This window comes from Myxine glutinosa, chromosome 11 (genome assembly GCF_964187855.1).
Source record: "Myxine glutinosa chromosome 11, kmMyxGlut1.1, whole genome shotgun sequence".
Lineage (NCBI taxonomy): Eukaryota > Metazoa > Chordata > Myxini > Myxiniformes > Myxinidae > Myxine > Myxine glutinosa.
In genome coordinates, this window is record NC_136271.1 from 24,146,822 (window position 1) to 24,171,442 (window position 24,621).

The window sequence follows — 24,621 nt, forward strand, 5'->3', positions numbered from 1 at the left end:
TTTCTGGTCTTGCACCCTCTGCTCTTTTCCGGACACCCGGTCCACCATCAACCCCCTTCTTGTAAAACGACCTAAATCCAGGATCGCTGCTCACCTCCACTCATTCGTTTTTTTTTTCTGTAGAACATGTGGAACCATTATCCACATTCTCGTCAATCTGATTCTTTCCTCCAGTGCTTCAAGCCAGTTGTTCATCACTATTTCAGGTCATCCCCATACAGAACCATGATCCTTTCTACCCCATTACCCCTACCCAAATGCACTTCTTTCTAGGTTTCCAATTTTTTTTTTTTTTTTTTGTTCCACCGTTTTCATCTATTTCTGTGATTGAGAGTTTATGGCTGCATCCATCTTGTTCATTCGATGTGCCCACCTCTTGCTTTCATTCCTCTCTACATCCCTCGTTTCTACAAATCTCCCTCTATTTTGTCCCCCCCCCCCCCCCCCTCCTCTCTCTCTCTTTCTACTGTTACTTTTGATACGGGTGATGAACGTCGTGGTCAAATTTCATCAAAATCGTGTGTGTAGCTTAGGATAAGAAGATCCAGGTGTTTACACACTGACTGACTGATGGACAACGCACGATGCTAATACTTCACCTGGACCATGTTCCAGGTGACCTAAAATAAATAAAAAGAGCCAAAGTCATGGAAGTATAGTTGATTGAGAGAATCAACAAAATTTGAACTGTCAGGATAGCCCATAGAGAGGTATGTGCACTCATCTTTGACGAGCTGATTAACTTGGATTGGAGTTTCAATCTAGCTATAACCTATCACTCTTACTTCAACTTCAGAGCAGTACATCAATCTGTGTGGCCTTCCACGGATGGATCCATATGGAAGACCACTGGTCTGCAATCACTGGTTGTTGGTGGACTTTAAGGTGATTTCCATGATACCCTTCAATTTTTTTTGTTACCCAGTTTTGTTAATGCTGGTATTATTACCACATTTTAAATTCCCACCACCTTCTATTGACTCTTCGGCATGGCCAACCAATTTATGTAAGACGTGGACCGCCAACATTCCCCGAGCAACCACAAAAGGTGGGAATAAATGGAGACAATAAAGAAGTAGTAGACTATAATTAACAAAACTTTATTAGCACAAGTTTAGACTCAAGTTAATGTATACTTGCGATAAGCAGTGTATACATCTCATCTTATTCATTCACATGGGAACATGGAACAGACACAGCTTTATCTAATCTTATTCATTCACAAGGGACAGATATGGCTGAATCTAATCTTATTCATTCACATGGGAACACGCGACAGACACGGCTCTATCTAATCTTATTGATTCACATGGGAACACAGGACAGACATGGCTCTATCTAATCTTATTCATTCATATGGGAACACAGGACAGACACAGCTTTATCTAATCTTATTCATTCACAAGGGACAGATATGGCTGAATCTAATCTTATTCATTCACATGGGAACACGCGACAGACATGGCTCTATCTAATTTTATTGATTCACATGGGAACACAGGACAGACATGGCTCTATCTAATCTTATTTATTCACATGGGACACAGGACAGACATGGCTCTATCTAATCTTATTCATTCACATGGGAACACAGGACAGACACGGCTCTATCTAATCTTATTCATTCACATGGGAACACGCGACAGACATGGCTCTATCTAATCTTATTCATTCACATGGGAACACAGGACGGACATGGCTCTATCTAATCTTATTCATTCACATGGGAACACAGGACAGACACGGCTCTATCTAATCTTATTCATTCACATGGGAACATGGGACAGACATGGCTCTATCTAATCTTATTCATTCACATGGGAACACATGACAGACATGGCTCTATCTAATCTTATTCATTCACATGGGAACATGGAACAGACACAGCTCTAATTTTATTCATTCACATGGGAACACGGGACAGACACAGCTTTATCTAATCTTATTCATTCACATGGGACAGACATGGCTGAATCTAATCTTATTCATTCACATGGGAACACGGGACAGACACGGCTCTATCTAAAATTATTCATTCACATGGGAACATGGAACAGACACAGCTCTAATTTTATTCATTCACATGGGAACACGTGACAGACACGGCTTTATCTCATCTTATTCATTCACATGGGACAGACATGGCTGAATCTAATCTTATTCATTCACATGGGAACATGGGACAGACATGGCACAAGGTTAATGAGACGGATTACGGAATGTAAGCTGAGCCGTGAGGTAAAAAAAAATTTCACTTCCTGAAATACCACTAACCTGAAAGGGAGGAAACCTGCGGGGTGTTCATTTACCAAACAGATAGCCAGCGCTTGCCAAGCCAACCGTTCCTTATCGACGGTTTCAAATGGAGTGCTTGTTTGAATGCTTAAGCCACTTGGCGAGTGCTCTACAATAAACTTGGTAAGTGAACACACCACTGATGTTAGGGGGAGAATCCCAATTCTCACTATGTAAATGTGTATGGCATAGTGCTGGTCCTAGTGTGGGGGAGGCAAATATATTAAAATACGCTAATTCTTGGGAAATTGCCCTTTCAGTAACGATTGGTTCGTTGCTTGTAGATACAATATAAGGAAGTTGTGGTTCCCATCAGATTTGATGATGATGAATGAGAAAAAATAAGGTATCTCAAAGTTGTGATTTCCAAATTCTTTGTTCAGCTGCATTACACATCCAAGTCACGTGATTTACTCAGCAGAAACTATAAAAGGCAATTGAAATGCAATGTTATACTGTACCATTTATTGGATCATTCAAGAGCATTACCACAACAAATGAATGATTACATGGCCCTGATAATCAGTGGAAAACGCATCATTAGGCTAAAGCTTGTTTTCATTTGAAAGGCCAAATATCTAAATGCCCATTAGTTTATTTTTTTTTACTTTGAGGCATAATAACAAGGTTTGTATATTTAGCTCCTTTGTTATATAGGGTGGGCCATGTAACTATTCCCGATTTTGAACCCTTGTAATTCTGTTGCTTAGAAACAAAATCGAACAAAATATGTACAAGATATAGGTACACATTTCAGGTTTTGTGGCAAATTTTTTTATTGAATTGAGAAGTGCACAAAATTAGTTATGAATGTCGACGTGATTTCCATAATTTTCAAGCAATGTGCAATTGTGCATCCTTTTGTGATACTCCAAGTCCATTTTCTGTCGCATTTCGACTGTAATTTCTCCAAAAGCTGCTTCAATCCGCTCTTTCAGGTCTTGGATATTGAGGAAAGAAGAAACCGCATGGGGTAAGGTCTAGTGAATGAGGGGCATATTGAGTGAACAGTGTCCCATCCACCAGTCAAGAAAAATCTTGTTGAGCCAATAGCAGACCTGAAGACCCCAGTGTGAACGTGCGATTTATTCTTGTGGGGCTTTCCTAAGGGCAAGGTTTACGCAACTCAACCAGCGATCATTCAAAACCTGAAAATGCAGATTCACGCAGCTTTTGAAGAAATCACGGTCGGAATGCTACAGAAAATGGTCTTGGAGTATCAAAAAAGGATGCACATTGCTTGAAAATGATGGAAATCACATCAAAATTCATAACTAATTTTGACCATTTCTGGATTCAATAAAATTTTCACCACAAAAACTTATTATGTACCTATATTCTGTAAATATTCTGGTCGATTTCGTTTCTTAGCAACAGGGGTTCAAAAGCGGGAATAGATAAATGGCCCACTATATGTACAGTCACGTGAAAAAGTAAGTACACCCCATGTAAAGTTTTGACTTTTTCAACATATTTCAACATACAGCCATTTGATCTTCATATCAACAATATTGACAGATAAAGGTGATATAATATAACAAATATCATGAAACATTTACATTTTGTAGTCCATTGTATAATTTAAATAAACAAATGAAAATTTCGCATGTGGAAAAACGAAGTACACCCTTGGCTCTAATAGGTGGTATTGCCCCCTTTGGCAGAAACAACCTCAAGTAGGCGTTTCTTATAACTGTCTACCAGTCTCTGACATCGACTGGGAGAAATTTTTGCCCACTCGTCCATGCAGAATTCTTTCAGCTGTGCGATGTTTGAGGGGTTTCTTGCATGCACAGCTCGTTTCAAATCCCCCCACAACATATCAATGGGATTTAGATCCGGGCTTTGACTTGGCCATTCCAGAACCCTCCATTTCTTTCTTTTCAGCCATTCCTTGGTGGATTTACTGGTATGTTTAGGGTCATTGTCATGTTGCAAGGTCTACCTTTGGTTGAGCTTCAACTTTCCGACAGATGGCCTCACATTATCCTCAAGCACCCTCTGGTACAATGAAGAATTCATAGTGGATTATATGATGGTGAGCTGCCCAGGCCCTGATGCAGCAAAGCTGCCCCAAACCATAATATTTCCACCACCATGCTTTACAGTTGGTATCAGGTTCTTGTGGTCAAATGCTGTCTTTGGTTTTCGCCAAACACGTCTTCTGGTACTGTGGCCAAATAGCTCTACCTTTGACTCATCTGTTCAGAGCACATTGTTCCAGAAGTGCTGGTCTTTGCCTCGGTGTTCATTGGCAAACTTTAGTTTTGCCCTGATGTTCTTTCTGGACAGCAAAGGTTTCCTCCTGGCACACCTCCCATTTAGATCAAATTTGTGCAGCCTCTTTCTAATGGTAGACTCTTGCACTTTGACATCAACAGTGGCAAGAGCTACCTGTAGGTCCCGTGATGACATTCTGGGGTTCTTAGAGACCTCTTTCAGCATCTTGCGGTCTGCTCTCAGGCTGAACTTGCTGGGGCGGCCTGGGCTGAACAAGTTGGCAGTTGTTTGGAATCTTCTCCACTTGTAGATGATCTGCCGGACAGTTGAATGATTGATTTCAAATTGTTTGGAGATCTTTTAAAATCCCTTCCCAGACTCGTAGGCATCTATAACCTTCTTTCTGAAGGCCTCAGAGAGCTCTTTTGATCTAGGCATGGTGACACCGCACACTTCAACAACAAAGAGCAAACCAAACGAAATGTCTGAGGTTTAAATAAGACAGGTTCCTCCAAGATCCTCTCTAACGATGTTTTGATCATTTGCACCTGAGCTGGTGCACCTGATTCTAATTTTAGGTATTTGAAGTAGTGATAAATGTAGGGGTGTACTTACTTTTTCCACATGTGAAATTTGAATTTATGTTTATTTAAATTATACAATCGACTACAAAATGTAAATGTTTCATGATATTTGTTATATTATATTGCCTTTATCTATCAATATTGTTGAAATGAGGATCAAATAGCTGTATGTTGAAATATGTTGAAAAAGTCAAAACTTTACATGGGGTGAACTTACTTTTTCACGTGACTGATATATATATATATATATATATATATATATATATATATATATATATATATATATATATATATATATATATATATATATATATATATATATATATACAGTATATATATATATATATATATATATATATATATATATATATATATATATATATATATATATATATATATATATACAGTATATATATATATATATACAGTATATATATATATATATAGATATATATATATAAAACCTTGCGCATTCTCCCTTAAGATGAATGGGCAATGGAACATATTCATTCATCTTAACAAGCATCTTTTGTACAAGAAGAAATCCACCTGATATACAGTAGTTGTGAAACTGCAGTTATCAAAGAAAAGGGTAGATGGTATTGTAGAAATCCACAAATTCAGAGAACATGAAGATTGATCAATTAAGAACTCTGGCAAAAATAAAAAAGCAGAAGGAATTAAACGTGTGTTCAGCTCGTGCTTGGACTGTCCATAAAAGGCTGTTTAGATAAAATAATCAGCCTTAACGAAGAGATAAAGTCAATTTTATACTTTAACACTAACCATTTGGTCTTAATTAAGATTACATAATACATGATGGTGCAATACCCCAGTAACAAAGCACTTCAAAAAGAAACAGGTACGACTATTTTTAACCGAGGTAAGTTTACCTGCCTACAACTGACACTTCATCCCAAGCGTGAGATCATTAAAACTCAATCTACAACCCAAACAGGCTTATCGTTTTTGGACTTGATCTCTCATCAGCATAAAACCTTTTTGGAAGACTTTAAAAATCATGTAAGAGCTTTAAAAAGTCTTATTTAAAAGCTGTTAGAAAGTACCGTTACGTTTGTGGAGGTAGATGAAGGAATCTCATCGTAATGGTAGGATTGCGTAATTATAGCATGGACCATGAACGCGTAGGAGAAATCTCGATGTATTTAAGTAGGGAGACTGTTGCTTAAGATTGTTTATGTGTCTTTACATGAGGGGTGAGGCAGTGATAATTTGTGAGGGATTAAGGTTGGTTTTCTCCAGTATGTGATTTCCCTCTGTGACTTTCCCTTTACATGTTACATTTACAAGGCTGGCCATGCAAAACCCCCGTTTAACGAAAACAACCGCTGACAGAACCCGAACATTGCCGATCGGACTAAGCTCCGCCTCCAAGGGACCATAGGAAATAGGCCACACCCCTGAGGGACATGATTAGCCCAGAGGTTTGTGGGCGGGGCAAACTGGGAGGGACGTTTGGTGATTGGCTCTGAAGAGGAGGAGGCTCTCTCTCTCGGCTGGTTCTTGCTCAGAGAAGAAGGGGCCATTTTGTTTTGATCATGGACGATCGTGTGCTGACTGTGTTTGGCGCATTTTGGGAAGTGAGGAGCTCTGCCGCATTGGCATTGTTTTGCAGGAGGTTTTGGACGACTGCTGGGCTCTTGGAAGCTGAAGTTGCACTTGACGGTAGAGAATCGAAAGGAGGCCGTCTAATCTGCTTGCCTCACGCTTGTCATGCCTTCGATGCCCCCATTTTGGAGTGCTTCCCGCACAAGTGGTTACCCCAGTTTCAACAGCCGCAAAGCTCCTAAACGTACTCGTTGGGACGCCAAGCTATGTGCCGGCTGAAGGGGTTTATTTTCATTTTATCTTTCCCTCGTCTGTTTTTGAGATGTGTGGAGGAGGTCCCTCAAAATAGGATTTAGTTTCAGCTCAGCCTTCATTTTATTTCTTGATTTATTTTTATTAGATCTTATTTGTTGAATTTCCTTGTCATGTTTACTTGTTTGTGGTTTTGGAATAAACCCGTGTGCTTAGTGAGATAAATACCTCGCATCTCTCCACACGTGCGCGCCAAAAATAACCGCTATATATTCGGCTGGTCACCTCGGGAGTAAAACTGGCTTGGCTATTCGTCCAAGGCTGGTCTTAACTAGCTACTCTTAACTAGCAGTACTGTACTGTACCAAAATGGAACATATATGGTAATTAAATACATATGTGAGAAGTACCATCCTCTGGTCATTTACTGAATGAGGAATACACTGTGTTTGAGCCGTTACCTTCCGAGCAATATGAATTTAGAATTTAGCCAAGAAGTTGGCACACCATGGCCTATTCTTTGAAAATCACTGTGATGAAGTCTTCAACAACTGCAATAGTGCTAACGATATCCAGCCTGCTAAAGTTCATGTACATACAGATAATTACTCTGATACAATACTCGGCCTGTGGCACACTAGGGTGACCACTTATAATTGGACAGTGTTCGAATAGGAATAAAATTCAGACTTAGCTCAGTTTAGCACATGATCTCTGAGCTATGTTGCCTGTCCTAAAACATTATTTTACAGGGTAAGAAGTCCAAAAACATTATTATACAGGGTAGGAAGTCAAGAAACATTATTATATAGGGTAGGAAGTCCAAAACATTCTTAGAGAGCGTAGGAAGCCAAGAAACATTCTTATACAGGGTAGGAAGTCCAAAAATATTCTTATACAGGGTAGGAAGTCAAGAAACATTCTTATACAGGGTAGGAAGTCCAAAAATATTCTTATACAGGGTAGGAAGTCAAGAAACATTCTTAGAGAGCGTAGGAAGTCAAGAAACATTCTTATACAGGGTAGGAAGGCAAACATTTTTATACAGGTAGGAAGTCAAGAAACATAGTGCAAGTAAAAAAAGAACACACATGAGAGTTGAAATCCACAAAACTTGCACACCTTGTAGAAAAATTACAAAAGTTTTACTGATGTGTGTATAATTAGTTTTTTTGTGTGAAGGCTTTTAGGGGAATTTAAGCATTAAATAGGTGAAAGTATATTACAAAGGACAAGAACAACGAAAATGTTTTTTCTCCCTCATCCACCTCGAGACAAGCACACCAACCATTAAGGGGGGAAGTCGGCCGCTTTAGGCCTGTAGAGGAGCAAATGCAACAAATGATGCAAACATTCGTTTGTCATTATGAGACGTGTAGATAATGAGGGCAAGGTTGTAAAAACGCAGGTAGGAAACCTTTTTCAGGAGGAAACTTCAAACTCTGCAACACATGTCCAGAACATGCTTTTACACCAGTTTGGGGAAAATGTTTCTCAATCGGTCATTTTTCACTCAGGATCAAAAAATCATCGCAAAACACTCAGAATTCATTTTTCATTGTATTCAAATCCCATGTTTAACCGTTCTCTTTCCAATACCTTACTGTACATATTTTCCCCCATTGCATCTGCACAGCAACCAGTTTTCCAAACATGCGAAACATCCAAGATGGACTTTGAAAATGGTCACTTACTTCCTTGTATGGGTTATAATGGAGGATGGCACCTTTACATTTCCAACCTGTTAATGAAACAACAACAGCAACGAGCCAATGTCACGACAGAAACAACTTTGCAAACTCCCTCTTCTCAAGGTTCTGAACTTGTGCATGCTTTGACTGTTGCAATCATGTTATCCTATTTTACAAGAACAAAAACAATTTGAAAAACCAAAGATTGACAATGACATATTTAGTATTGGCAACTGGCATATATGTATCAAGAAGTTCCAGTTAAATATGAAGAAAATAGCAATGAGAAAGTTATTAGTTAGGACCAATGCTGACATGAGTGGAAGTGGCTCACAGAAAGCCAGATATGCCATTTGGGATGAAAGAAGAAAAAAAATTATACACCCTGAAAATAACTGAAAAAAAAATGAAGTAAAATCAATCAATTTTGTACAAGTGGATCTCTAAACAGCTGTGGTTGATATTGTCACAATGTTGTCAAAAATAATATTTTTCAATTGAAATGTCAAATATTTTGGAGGCAATAAAGCAGAAATCCAGTAATTTGCAGAAATATGAAATGTCTGGAAGAGTGTGTGGTGTGCTGTACCTCTCGACCACCCTCGGTGTTATAATCAACCATGGAGCCATCAGGGTAAGAGGAGTAAAGTCGAGGTTGGCTTTGCACCTTTTTCTTCTTACGACAAAATACGCAGCACAGCAAACCTGAAAGAAACGGTCACGTAGCAAAGATAAGTACGTACCTGTTACTCGTTAGGATTCAGGCTTGAGAGTTTGTGAAATGCTTGAGGCTTCTCAATACAGTATTCATATAATATTACGAAGCACTTCATGCTCCAAACGACATTGGCATCGTGAAAAGTCACTCTTGCACTGCTATAAGTGCATATGTACCGGTACTTTATACATGTGAACAAGTTCACCAGGATGGTTTTTATTATTTGTGCTTTAAAAAAAAATAAAAAATAAAAATCAGCAGTACAATGAAGTTATTAAGTATCACACATAATTGCCGTCAATATTTTGGAGAAATATATATATATATAAATCTACTATAAATGTACAAGTGCATGTTGAAAAGTAATGCCTCCTATTTGTTTTTCTCCAGCACAGGTAAAGATATTAAACTTAAACAAAGACAGATACTAACATCAATTTTTATTGTACCATGGTGCGTATTTATTTATCATGATAATGACCACTGCGGTCCACACATTTCTGCCAATGTTCAAGTAGTTTTGTGATGCCCTCACAATAGAACTGTGCATAAATGAGGAAAATATAATGATGGCATTTAGTATTGGCATGCAACCTGAATCAATAAGAATCCATTTAATGACAGATAAATTAGCAATCAGAAAAAGTCCTGCTGACTTAACCAGGGCTTCACAGCGGCCTTAACATCAACGTTGGCAGAAAAATGTTCTTCACGAAGGTGTTCCTTAAGTTTGGGAAAGAGCTGACAATCTGACGGAGCTAAGTTGAGGCTGTTTATCCTTTGATTACCCATCGCTTACTCTCAGGGTCGTAATGATGCACCCAAATCTCATCTTCAGCCATCTCATCTCCAGTCAGTCATCGCAACACTAAACTCCAGCACTTCACAACGTCGTGCTGCCCTCTGCCATCTTGACAAATGTAGCACTGAAACGTCTAATGTCAGAATCATGAAAATTTACGCCCAGTGGCGGGAACGAATGCACAGACTGTGCTTTGTTTCATTGTCCCCCGTCGCACCGTGGAGCGAAATAGCAGAGCAGTTAAGAGGAAGCATCGTTCATTTTTTCAGGAAAGCACCAAATTTGGCACAGATGTAGTATGGACCTATACATTTGGCACAGATGTAGTATGCACAGATGTAGTATGGACCTATACAAATTCAGAACCCCTGGTGGCCGCCATATTGAATTTCAACATGACCGCCCTCTGTGACCTATTTCCCTCAATAACTTCTATACTATGAGTGGTCTTGGTCTTGTATTGTGGTCTTGGCAATAGCACACTACTTTACCTACCAGTCACACGGTGTGGAGGAACTCTGGATTGCCATTGGCACTGTTAAAAGCTACCGCTACCTTGCCATCCATAAAATTGCCACCGGCCTTGGCCGCAGGAAGTCCGAGTCTTTGCCATTATTTCATGCCTACACTGGCTGCGACACAGTCATTTTTTGCCCAAATTGGGAAAAAGACAGCCTGGAAGGCTTGGGAGGCATACCCCAGCATCACGCAGACCTTTCTTGCTCTCGCTTATAGGCCATCTGTGGACGCTATTACTATGGAACTACAGAGCATAGAAAGATATGTTGCCATCCTCAATGACCGGACTACCGAGATAAAGACAGTGAATGACATGCACCGACACTTGTTCACGAAGAAGGCAAGAACAATTGATCACATTTCCCCAACAGCAGACGCCTTCGAACAACACCTAAAACGTGCATGTTTTCAGGCTGGACACGGATGGAGTCAGGCACTTGTGCCATACCCAGAACTTCCATCACCAGCTGATTGGGGCTGGAAGAAAACAGGGACTTCTTGGACACCAATTTGGACCACAATACCACTGATACAGGAGGCATGTTCAGAGCTTACAAGCTGCCATTGTAAGTCGGCCTGTAAAGGCAACTGTAAATGCTCCAGGGCAAATCTGCCCTGCACATCACTGTGTGACTGCGATGGACAGTGCTTGTAGTACTACGCGTCTGTGCGAGAGCCTCCACCTTTCAAGTGCCCACATTATTTTAAGTTAAAACTGCAACTGTGTGTAACTTTGATTAATTAATACCATTCCATTGTTATCAGAGACCAATAAAACAATGTGTATCACTTGGAATTGAAATTTTACCTAAAATACTATGAGAGATTCAAGGAAAATGGAAACACCATGGTGGGTTGGTGGCCATCTTGAAATTAAAGATGATGGATGCCAATCTTTATGCAATTGATCCCATTGGATTCAGAGACCATGAAAACATGGGGTAAGACACTGGAACTGTGGTGTTATCGCTCATAGTATAGAAGTTATTGAGGGAAATAGGTCACAGAGGGAGGTCAAGTTGAAATTCAATATGGCGGCCACCAGGGGTTCTGAATTTTTGGGCGCCCCTCAGGAAAACAATTGTATAGGTCCATACTACACCTGTGCCACATTTGGTGCTTTCCTGAAAAAATGAACGATACGCCATATTTTTCGGTCTTAACTGCCTAAGTAAAAGGGGGACTATGGTTTTCCCCTCCGTCCGTGTGTCCGTCCGTCCGTCCATCCATCCGTGCGTGCGTATGTGCGTGCGTAAGCGAAGGACCGCATTCGAATTTGGTGTGTGGGTGCAACCCACGTCAAAATCCAAGATGGCCGCCGCCATGTATGTCTGACGCCATGTATGTCTGAACCTTGTGAGCGAAATATCTTGAAAAATAAGCGAAGTACCAACTTCTAATCTGGTGTGTGGGTGTATCTAGGCACAAGGAAGAACGCTATTGAAAATTGGGTCGCCGCGTCAAAATCCAAGTTGGCCGCCGCCATCTATGTCTGAACCTTGTGAGTGGAATATCTTCAAAAATAAGCGAAGTATCAACTTCTAATCTGGTGTGTGGGTGTATCTAGGCATAAGGAAGAACGCTATTGAAAATTGGGTCGCCGCGTCAAAATCCAAGATGGCCGCCGCCATCTATGTCTGAACCTTGTGAGCGGAATATCTTCAAAAATAAGCGAAGTATCAACTTCTAATCTGGTGTGTGGGTGTATCTATGCATAAGGAAGAACGCTATTGAACATTGGGTCGCCACGTCAAAATCCAAGATGGCCGCCGCCATCTATGTCTGAACCTTGTGAGCGGAATATCTTCAAAAATAAGCGATGTACCAACTTCTAATCTGGTTTCTGGGTGCATCTCGGCACAAGGAAGAACGCTATTGAAAATTGGGCCGCCACGTCAAAATCCAAGATGGCCGCCACCATATATATGTCTGAAACCTGTGAGCAAAATATCTTGAAAAATAAGCGAAGTACCAACTTGTAATCTGGTGTGTCGGTGTATCTCGGCATAAGGAAGAACGCTATTGAAAATTGGGTCGCCAAGTCAAAATCCAAGATGGCCGCCTTGCGTCTTCCACTTTGTCAACTCACATCACTTCACCTACGGGGGACCTAGGCATAACGCTTGTTCAAATATCTTTACCCGTTTTGTTGAAAAAGAATAGGAGGCATTACTTTTAAACATACCCTCATATATATTTAAAAGGATAAGAGCACAAACAATCCCCATAAGTTGGTATCCATGGGAAGGAGGAGATTCCACCTTAGGAAATGCTCCGCTTAGTGAAGTGAGAAAGATGGTACCATTGTTGTGATGACCAAGGTTAGGGCAGGAAGTTGTAATTTGGCCATGGTGCTAGCAATACCTTGCCTGCTTTTCACGAAGGACACCATGGGATCTTTAATGTCCACCAACTAATGCCAAAATCCACCAACTAATCCCCCAGCCCAGTTTAATATCCATCCGGGGGACGGCTCACACATTGATGTGCTGACTGGGCCGAGATTGTTGTTATAGCTGGGCCAAGATTCAAACCTGGGCTAAACAGCTTTGAAGTGAGTGTGCGTACCTCTAGGCCATCCTGCCAGACCCAGTGTTAATATTATGATTATTACGTCATTGCCACGATGCCATCATCATCGGGTGAAATTGACTGATTAATTTGTGGCTACAAAAGCCTCTTGGCACTCCCTTGGGAGTGGGTGTTTCTAATCCTTTTAAATGCTGAGCAAAAGCAAGGAAGCAGCACGTAACCTTTTTTTTTTCATGACTCGACCAGGGTTCAGACCGCAGACCTCCCAGACTCAGGGCGGACACTAACCATTACACCTGGCTCCATTACATAGTCTGGTTCTACGATGTATACATTCCTCATAGATACATAGTAGCCCTTCCATGATGAATATCCAAAAAAGCAACACTAATTGACAAAAAATGTCAGGTGGTAAGTCGCACCAAATAGCAGCACTGCAAAGATGGAGAAGCATATGGCGGCGAAAGCATCCCAACCAAAGCCGACACTTCCACCCTTATCCAGGCACACGGAGTCTGGGAACCAGTCCTCACAGTAGCACACCAAGACAAGCATGTTGTGAGTTGCTGACTTTCCTTTCTGGTCCTTCACCACAACTGAGATATTGTGAGTCCCTCCTGGTCTGTTTCCCACAAGCCGTACCTCAGCTTTTGTGTCTCCTGCAAAACCCGCACACGTTTGCTTCACATATGATTTGAACATCATTCAAAAAAGTTTGAACTTTAGAATTGTTACATTATGAACCTCAGAGAATAAAGAAACCAATTTTATTGGAGTAATGAAAATAGCACAATACTATTTTCTCAAAAAACCCTCTGGGCTCTGTCCCCCAAATATTCCTACAGGTCACACAAGATCTGCCTGCAACCCTCTTATGGTTAAACTGCCAAAATCAAGACTTTCTGCTGACCTTCACTCCTTCATTCCTCTTTTCTCCCGCCTCTGGAACAAACTCCCTCACTCTCTTCAATCCCACTCCACCCTCCAGGTCTTTAAAACAGCTGTTCACCACCATCTCTTATCTTCCCCCATCCAAAACCTTGATCTTTTCCACCCCCGCTAATTTCGGTCCCCTTGTGTTTTATACCTCTCCCCCCCCTTCCCACGCCTCCTCCCCCCAAGCCCTCTCCCTCCCACACTTCTCCCTGCTCTCAAATGTTGTGTTTGTGTGCTTCCCCTTCTCTCCCCATCTTGTCTTCCGCTCCCTCTTTTTATATATTTTGTTTGTCTGGTTGATTTGTTAGTGAAATAAATGTTAGCTCTTTCACGAGCCTCGATTCAGTATACAAAAAAAACACCCAAAGCACAATAGAGCAAGTCCTCATTTAACATCGTCCCGGTTAACATTGTTACCTCCGAAACCAAAGGTCGATGGAGGTTATGTTTTCACTCCTGTCTGTTTGTGCGATGATGAAAATTGAAAATGTTCGTCATATGTCAATCATATGTCAATATGTCAATTTTCGTCATATGTTACGTTTGTTTATTTGTCTGCGAGTGTGATAACTCGAACGCTTTCACCTATCTTCGGCAAACTTTCCCAAAAGATTCCGAAGAAAGAAAGTGAGGCTGTCAACACGATTTGATTATATATGTCAAACGTCAAGGTGACAGTGTCGTCATTTGCATGAAACCCATTTTGGGCTCTATCCGCTTAATATTTGGTGCAGCAAGATGCAGTGGGCAGCAGAGAGAATTTAAAATTGGAGGATACATTTATTTCATTCATATAAGTCGTTCCCGAGACACTGGTGGAAAGGATATCGTGAAAATGACCACGTTCAAAGGTCTTGGTTTTTTGGGGGGGATTTTTTTTTGTATACAAGATCGAGGCTCGTTTAAGAGCTACCGTTGATCACAAAAAGACAAACCGACACATAAAACATATGATAAAGGGAGCGGGAAACAAGATGGGGAGAGAAGATGGGTTCTCTTGGTTTTTGTCATACCTGTCGGGCTACCGCCCAATGCCTTCTTGTCTGTTTATCTGTATATCTGTCTCTTTGTGAACAGGATATTTCAAAAAGTTGTGGTGGCATTTGGAGGAAATTTTGTGGAGAGGTTGGATACATGACAGGGACGAAATGATTAGATTTTGGTGAAGATCCGGATCCGCAACTGAGAATTTTTGAATCGAATCTTCACCATTGAGAGATAGGGCAAAACACTTCTCTCTCTCCCCATCTTGTCTCCCGCTCCCTTTATTGTAGGTTTTGTGTGTCCGTTTGTTTTTTTTGTGATTAATCTTAGCTCTTACACGAGCCTCGATCTTGTATACAAAAAACAAACAAAAAACACGATAAGTAGCACGATATCTCAGAAGGTTGTAGATTAATTTGGACGAAATATGGTGCAGAGGTTGGTTGTGTGTCAAGGTCGAATCGATTATATTTTGATGAAATCCAAATCCGGATCTGAATACAATCATTTTTTATTTTTTTAAGTGATTAGATTTTGGTGAAAATCCGGATTCGGAACTGAGAATTTTTGAATCGATTCTTCACCATTGAGATATAGGGCAAAACACGATAAGTAGCACGATATCTCCTCTTCCTGTTCAGGCTGGAGTTCCCCAAGGCAGTGTTCTGGGCCCTGTGCTTTTTCTGGTCTTCATCAATGATCTCTCTGACTCTCTTGAAAATCCTCTCTATCTCTTTGCTGACGACTCTACTCTCTGTCGCTCCATTCTTCATCCCTCAGATCGGCAGTCTGCAGCCTCCTCGCTCTCTGCAGACGTTGACAAAATCACAGACTGGGCAAACAAGTGGAACATGTCTTTCAATCCTGACAAATCTCACACTCTTACGATGTCTCTCCGAAAAGACCGACTGGACAACCCTCCCATCCACTTTCTGAATAATCCTCTCCAAGAAGTTCTGTCACTCAAGCTTTTGGGTCTCACTATCTGCCATGATCTTTCCTGGGAAAACCACATTTCCAAGCTGGCCTCCAAAGCCAGTCGCCGACTGGGCATCCTCCGTCGTGCGAAGTCCTTCCTTGGCACACCTGAGCTCCTCACCACATACAAGGCTTTCATCCGCAGCTCAATGGAATACTGCTCTCCCCTCTGGGCTGGTGCTCCTGCCTCACACCTAGCTCGCCTTCACGCTGTTGAAACCAAAGCATTCAGAATCATTGGAATCTCCCGCGATGAAGCTAACTCCAAGGGCCTCTCACTCACTCACTGCAGGCAGGTTGGTGGTCTTTCCGTCTTCTACCGACTCCTCTCTGGCCTTGCCCCCCCAGCTCTCTCTGGGCTCTGTCCCGCAAATATTCCTACAGGTCGCACAAGATCTGCCTGCAACCCTCTTATGGTTAAACTGCCAAAATCAAGACTCTCTGCTCACCTTCACTCCTTCATTCCTCTTTTCTCCCACCTCTGGAACAAACTCCCTCACTCTCTTCAATCCCACTCCACCCTCCAAGTCTTTAAAACAGCTGTTCACCACCATCTCTTATCTTCCCCCAATCCCCATCCAAAACCTTGATCTTTTCTACCCCCGCTAATTTCACCCCAATTCCACTTTTTTGAAATACCAACTTCTGTCCAGGAAGTCCTTGGTGTCCTTGTGTTTTATACTTCTCCCTCCCCCCCCCCCCCTTCCCATGCCTCCTCCCCCCGGGCCCTCTCCCTCCCACACTTCTCCCTGCTCTCAAATGTTGTGGTTGTGTGCTTCCCCTTCTCTCCCCATCTTGTCTTCCGCTCCCTCTTTTTATATATTTTGTTTGTCTGGTTGATTTGTTTTTGAAATAAATGTTAGCTCTTTCACGAGCCTCGATTCAGTATACCAAAAAAAACAAACAACAACAAAAAAAAACTGTTTTAAAAAGGTAAAAAAAAATTAATGTTTTAAAAAGAAACCAGAATCTGGATCGGGAACCGGACGAAGAAGAAGAGGAAGAAGAAGAGAAAAAGGAGGCGGAGCAAGTGAGGTAAAAAAAAATCCCCTTGTGTAAAAAAAAAAAGAAGGAGCCGAGCTGCTTCGAGGTCTTGAGCAAACGCTGGTGAACGGGGGTCACGAGTGAACTTTGGGTTTCCTGGGAGAGGGATTCCTGCGACAGAGTTGTTATCGTTGTGACAGATAAACCTGCGTGACAGGTTTTGCGGTTGATTCCGAAGAGAATCGTTGGAGTGCCGTTACGTCTCGAGTATGGGCCGGTTGGCCGTTTTGCCTCGCGCCGGATTTCACATCGCTCTAGGCTCTTCACCTCGCTTCAACCATTTCACCGCATCCAGACGTTGACCTGGTGTGTGTGTGTAACGTGGATTTTGAGTGGGAATTTGCGGTTCGCCGATTGGGAGCCGTTGAACGTCCATACCCGAAGGTGTGATTTCCCAGTCGCCTCTTGAGGGTACCTTTGCCCATCTTTGGCAGTGTGACTGTCAACCGAACGGGATTCTGGTCTCGATACAACATCATTCTGACGATCACTGGAGCGTGGATCGACTTTGGTTTGAAGCTGGGACAGAGACATTGGGAATGTTTTTTCGCTCACTTGGAGCACAGTGAGTTACATTGTACGAAACTGATGGTACCATCATAGGAATGATATATTGGTTGTACAATTGATTAATATTGTTATTGTACTGTTATTCTTGTGTGAACTTAATACAATACTTGTTTGTTGGTAACAATTGGTGTGGTTTCACCATTGATCTTTGACACACAGAATAACGCATCTTTCTGCCGTGACTCCCCTCGGGGCTCGGAGGTACACTGTGACCGGGGTTTGGGGAGGAGCACGTAACAGAAATATATATGTATATATATATTGTTGCGGAAACGGAGAAACGGAGTATGGCGCTCCGCCTTAGCGGGGGGGGGGGGGGGGTAATCCCCCTTCTATTTGCACTGGCCGTCTCCGCTCCTGAAGCCGCCCCGCTCCCTCTACGAGGCAGGTGGGCAACCTCGTTCGAGACCACGGGCAAGATGTTATTTTGCCGAGCGGATTAGCAGCCCGCGGCTCGAACCATTAGCAGTACTAAACCCGATCCTAAATGTTGGCCAAGTCGTGCCACAGGTGTTCAATGTGGAAACCTCTAAAGCAACCGAATGTGAAGAAGCAAAAGGGGTAAAGAAAGAACACAGGGATTTTAAAATTATTTACACACAACCAAAGCAGAGAAGAAAAGAAATGTAATTTACAGGGAAATGGAGGCAGCAGAAGGACACAGAGCAATTCCTAGCTTATCTATTCAGTCTTACTTAAACCCCAGGGACAAGACAAACAAAACAAACTCACGTACACAAAAGGATGGATGAGGGTAGGAACGAATGGCTGGAAGGGGAGGAAGGTTCAGCTGGACGCAGGAGAACGGCCGGGCCGGGAGTGAGCAGCCGCCGACTCTCCACACTCGGGTCCACACGGCCGGGATGCTCGCAGCAACACGTCGGAGCTTGTCATGGCAAGGCTGGTTGGAACAGCGCCTCCCTTCCCAGAGCTCTCTATTCGGGCTCCTTCAACTCTCTGGCTCCCTCAATGATTTCGTCCTTCACTTCCTTCCCTTCACCAAGCAGTCCCTCCACTGAACTCTTACGCGCATCTCAACTGGACTGAGGTGGGGGCTCTGCATGACGGGTTATATAACCACGCCCTAGAATCTTCTTGAACCTCCCCGAAGTTTCTTTCCTCCGCCCTCTCAGGCCAAACCCCTCATGCTTGGTTGGTTGATTGGGGGCTGGCTCACTCCTCCTTCTGATGACGAGGTGGAGACACACCTTTCTTCCCCGAGTTAGAGCACGCCGTAATGGAGGGCAAATGCAGTTGGCAATTGAAAGGGGCGATGGTGATGCCAATAACCCCACCCAATGCAATGGTGGCGAATGCCGCGGTGCTGGCGCTTTGGGAGGCCACGGCGATATGGTAGGGGATCTATCTTATTTGATCTGGTGCAATGCAGTGTCAATTAATGGGAAACAGAGCCTCATACTGACAAAGAATAAAGAAATAACTATAGAGAGGTTCTATGGTGGCCTACGTGTTTGTATATGGACTAGCTACGGTGCACTCATTTCAATTAACAGCCAATTAAAAGGGGAAATGTACACAGGAAATTTAATACGAAATTTACAAAGTGAAGGTTCTAAAAACCGTAACAATATACAGAGGCCACGGCGCTTTGGGAGGCCACGTGGTCGTTCGTTCTTCGACCACGTGTTTCTCCCCCATTTCCCCAGATAGATTGTCAAATTTCAACTCGTTATTTTATCGTCCATGCGATATTGTTTGATTATAGTTAGTTTTGGTTTGAATTTCCTGTAACTCGTATTTAATTAATCGTGTTCTGCTCCTCGTGTGTGGCCTTGTAGTTGTACCCCCGTCGGTGTTTTATTAACTTAAGCGTGTTTTGCTTGGCTCTTGGTTTTTTCCCTTCTACCCCGAACATAATACTGTCTAATGTTCTAAATCCCCACCCCCCCACCCCCCAAAAAACAAAAAAAAACAAAAACATTTATTTTATTTTCTCCACGTGTACTGTTGTCTCATCCTGTATTTTCTGTCCAGGTGTGCTGTTCGCCCCACCCCCATTATCTCCTTGCCATCCACCGTTTGCCCTGTTCACGTGACTCGTGGTGGTCCCTCTCGGCTCTCCCCCCGTTGGTATTTTTGTGCATATAAGATTGTTCATAGTTCTGTTTAAATATTATTTAAATATGTTTAACCTTTCCCCTTCTGTTTTTTATTCAGTGGTATATTACAACACGCTGTTTTTCTTCCTATTTAAAAGGCTTTTCTCAATTTCCTCTCCAACTCATTCCACTTCAAAAAAAAGAAATTCAATATCTTATACGTCTCCCTCACTACATGGTCTAAATTCACATTCATTCCATCCCTCCTCCATCGTTCTGAATCGGATTGCTAACTTGAAAATCACAACAAACCCAATTTGTTATCAATGTTCGTCTTTCATTAATCATCCACTTTCTAAACTCCCCTCTTGCCCCTCCCATCCAAATCCTCCCCCTTGCACCTACACTCCGAAACTTCCCCCTTGCCCCTCCACTCTTAAACTCCCCCCTTGCCCTTCCCCTCCTAAACTTCCCCTTTGCCCCTCCCCTCCTAATCCCCCCCCTTGCCCCTCCACTCCTGATCTCCCCCCTTTCCCCTTCCCTCCAAAACTCCCCCCTTGCCCCTCCCCATCAAAACTCCCCCCCAATCCCTCCCTTTCAATTCTCCCCCCATACCATTCCTCTCCAATTCTCTCTCCTCCCCCCTCCTCCTCCAAGCTGCCTCCTCCCCACTTCGTCTCCCTTCTATCTCATACCTCCACCCCCCCAAACCTTCTACTTTCCTCTGCCCCCCCTCAAACAACCCCTCACTGTGCCGCATCCCTTCACCATCAAACCTTTCATCCTCCTCATCCTTCCCTTTCTTGGAACTCTTCTGCAACATCTGAAACACTATCAACTGCTCTCCCTACCTCCCCCTCTCATCCTTCATCTTACCCTACTCCTCCCCTCCCCTGTCCTGTACCCGATGCTCCCCCTCTCTCTTCATTAACGGTATGGACCTCAAACATCCGGGGCCTTCGCTCAAACCTGACTGATCTCTCCATACAGGTTGCTTCTGACAATCCAGACTTGATCTGCTTAACAGAGACTTTCCTCCTTCAAGATGTCTCTGATTCCTTAATATCTCTTCCTGGTTACTCCCTCCTCCGGTATGATAGACCTGAGCCTCGGCCTGGTGGTGGGGTGGCTATCTTTGTCAAAAACTCTCTTCCTCACTCTCCTTGCACTGCTCTCTTTCCTCCTCACCCGCAGGAGTACCTCTGGTTACGGCTTCCTCTCCGCTCCCACCTTTTGTTCATATGTGTTCTGTACCGTCCCCCAAACAGTGATGACTCCATCTACATTTCAATGTCTGACAACATGGACCAACTTCTATCCACTCATCCCAACTCTCTCTTCCTCATATGTGGTGACTTCAACTGTCATCATGCCACCTGGTTGGGTGTGGGTTCCTCTCTCACTAGTCATGGCACCCCAGCAAAGGACTTCTGTGACTCACTGGGATTGACACAATCTGTCAATTTCCCAACCCGGATCTCAGCCAATGGAGTATCTTCTCTTCTAGACTTGGTTATGACAAACTTCCCTGCTAATGTCTGCTGCTCTTCTTCTGCTCCAATCGGTTCTTCTGATCATGTGCTTGTCAAAGTGGACATCTCTCTGGCCATTCTCAGAGAGCCTCCTCAGCGTCGACGAGTCTGGCATTTCACTCAGGCCGACTGGGACGGTCTTCAAGCAGCCATCAATCGTCTGGATTGGTCTCCCATCTCCACTGCCTCTGACATCAATTCTTCCTGGGAATTCTTCCAAAGCAAACTGATCTCTCTCATGCACAGATTTATCCCATCTCGCCTTCAATTGTCTTACCCTTCCTCCCGTCCATGGTACACTGAATCTTGTGGTGAGGCAGTTGCCCTGAAACAACTTGCCTTTGCCTCTTGGAAGGCTAATCCAACTGAAGGAAATCTCAGTTCCTTCCACCAAGCTCGGAACAAGTGTATGTCTACCCTCAGGAGTGCCAGGAAGCACTATCTCTCCTCACTCAAGAATGAACTCTCAAACCTGTCTCCTTCCTCCAAATCCTGGTGGCGTCTGGTCAAATCCGTTTCTGGTGTTTGTTCCCCCTCCATCCCCTCCCTTACCTCAAATGGCCACACAGTTGACATCGCACGTGACAAAGCCGAATGCCTCAACTCTGTGTTCGCCTCAAAATCCTTAGTCCCAAACCCATCTCTCTCTGTTCCCACCTTTCCCAGTCGAACCCAACTGCTCCTGGACTCTGTGTCCTTCTCTCCTGACAAGGTGGAGGAGTTTTTGTCAAACCTCGACTCTGATTCTGCAACTGGACCAGACGGCATCAGCCCACGGGTCCTAAAATCCTGCTCTGCCGCTCTATCTCACCCTCTCTCTGTTCTTTTCACCCTATCTTTTGCTCAAGGTCATCTGCCAGCATCCTGGAAATCAGCTAACATTACCGCTTTACACAAAAAAGGTGCAAAAACAGATCCTTGCAACTACAGACCAATCAGCCTGCTCCCAATTATCAGCAAAGTCATGGAATCCATCATTGCTTCGGATATGAAATCTTTCCTCTTCTCCAATGGCTTGATCTCTGATCATCAATTTGGTTTCAGACCAGGTCACTCTACTCTGGACATGCTGCTTCTGCTGTCTCAACAATGGATGGAGGTCCTCAATGCCAAACAGGAAATCAGAGCTGTCTCCCTTGACATATCAAGGGCCTTTGATACGGTCTGGCACCCAGCTCTGCTCACCAAACTCTCCTCCTATGGTATCCATGGAAATCTCCATGCATGGCTTGCGGACTTCCTCTCTGGCCGTAGTCAACGTGTGGCCCTGAATGGATTTCTCTCATCTCCCCTTCCTGTTCAGGCTGGAGTTCCCCAAGGAAGTGTGCTGGGCCCTGTGCTTTTTCTGGTCTTTATCAATGATCTCTCTGACTCTCTGGAAAATCCTCTCTATCTCTTTGCTGATGACTCCACTCTCTGCCGCTCCATTCCTCTTCCCTCAGATCGGCAGTCTGCAGCCTCCTCACTCCCTGAAGACCTGGACAAAATCACAGACTGGTCAAACAAGTGGAACATGTCTTTCAATCCTGACAAATCTCACTCTCTTACTATGTCTCTCCGAAAAGATCGACTGGGCAACCCTCCCATCTACTTTCTCAACAATCCTCTCCAAGAAGTTCTGTCACTCAAGCTTTTGGGTCTCACTATCTGCCATGATCTTTCTTGGGAAAACCACATTTCCAAGCTGGCCTCCAAAGCCAGTCGCCGACTGGGCATCCTCCGTCGTGCGAAGTCCTTCCTCGGCACACCTGAGCTCCTCACCACATACAAGGCTTTCATCCGCAGCTCAATGGAATACTGTTCTCCCCTATGGGCTGGTGCTCCTGCCTCACACCTGGCTCGGCTTCACGCTGTTGAATCCAAAGCTTTCAAAATCATTGGAATCTCCCGCGATGAAGCTATCTCTGAGGGCCTTTCACTCACTCACCGCAGGCAGGTAGGTGGCCTTTCTGTCTTCTACCGACTCCTCTCCGGCCTTGCTCCCCCAGCTCTCTCTGTGCTCTGTCCCCCAAATATTCCTACAGGTCGCACAAGATCTGCCAGCAACCCTCTGATGGTTAAACTGCCGAAATCTCGGCTCTCCGCTCACCTTCACTCTTTCATTCCTCTTTTCTCCCGCCTGTGGAACAAACTCCCACACTCCCTTCAATCCCTCTCCTCCCTCCAGGTCTTTAAAACAGCTGTTCACCACCATCTCTTATCTTCCCCCATCCATAACCTTGATCTTTTCTACCCCCACTAATTCACCCCAGATCCACCTTGTTTGAAATTCCAACTTCTTTCCTGGAAATCCTGGCAGTGTCCATATGTTTATACCTCTCCCACCCCCCCCCCCCTTCACATGCCTCCCCCCCAAAGCCCTCTCCCTCCCACAGATCTCTCGATGTCTCCATGTCTCTCGGTCCCTGCTCTCAAATGTTGTGTTTGTGTCCTTCCCCCTCTCTCCCCATCTTGTCTACCGCTCCCGATGTTATTTGTTTTATGTGTCCGTTTGTCTTTCTGTGTGATTAATGTTCGCTCTTTCACGAGCCTCGATCTTGTATACAAAAAAGAAAAAAAGAAAAAAAAAAAGACGGCATTTAATATGGAATATTTTTTTTGTGGGGGTGAACTTACTTTACAAGATGACTTAGAACCAAAAGTTCATTGGAATTATGTTGAAATTATTCTAGATTTTGTTAATGTAACTTTTAAAAGAAACAAAAACCACATTTGACATTTCGAAGCAAATAAATTGATCCTTGAAAGTGATGTAAACTGATATCGAACTCAATTCACGGACAGTACTGTGTTAAACTTCTGTGTGTTTTCCAGAAGTATGTCTTTATTTTGCACATTAGCCAAATTTTTTTTAAACAAAAACAAAAGTTAAATTACGACTCGGATTACGGACAGTAAAATTACAGTTCAGTACTTCGTGTAACCCCCACGAGCATTCAGGAGAGCACGTACACCTTGAGGCATGCTGTTCACGAGATTTGCCAAGGTTTGGACAGGAATCGCTTGCCATGCAGTTACAATAGCCTGCTGCAATTCATGCACAGAGGCAGGGTGCTGGTCAAGTTGTCGATTTGACGCGTTAATTCTGCCCACAAGTTCTCGATCGGATTCATATCCAGGGACATGGCAAGCCACTCCATATGCTCTACACCACGGTCAGTAAGAAAGTCTTGGATCATGCGAGCACGATGAGACCGTGCATTGTCATCTTGGAAGACAAAGTTTCCTCGAAAGGCTGCACAAAGCAATGGAAGCAATGTTTCTTCCAGAATGGCCCTGTGCTTGAACTGGTTCAGGTTTCCATTCAGAACAACCAGATCAGTTTTGCCCCCTGC

At 43.3% G+C, this 24,621-nt stretch overlaps 1 protein-coding gene across 4 annotated transcripts in view; it reads right to left on the reverse strand.

Annotated features, from left to right (window-relative positions):
* Positions 1-8,049: 8,049 nt before the first annotated feature.
* LOC137436505 (cadherin-13) overlaps positions 8,050-24,621 on the reverse strand; it is a 677,612-nt gene continuing 661,040 nt past the window's right edge. For all 4 annotated transcript variants that reach the window (XM_068130356.2, XM_078786498.1, XM_068130357.2 and 1 more), the window contains 4 exons: positions 13,605-13,841; positions 9,201-9,316; positions 8,615-8,661; positions 8,050-8,362 (listed from right to left, as the gene is read on the reverse strand). In XM_068130356.2, coding sequence (XP_067986457.2) covers positions 8,356-8,362; positions 8,615-8,661; positions 9,201-9,316; positions 13,605-13,841 — 407 coding nt within the window. In that variant the 3' untranslated portion in view covers positions 8,050-8,355. The remainder of the gene's footprint in view (positions 8,363-8,614; positions 8,662-9,200; positions 9,317-13,604; positions 13,842-24,621) is intronic.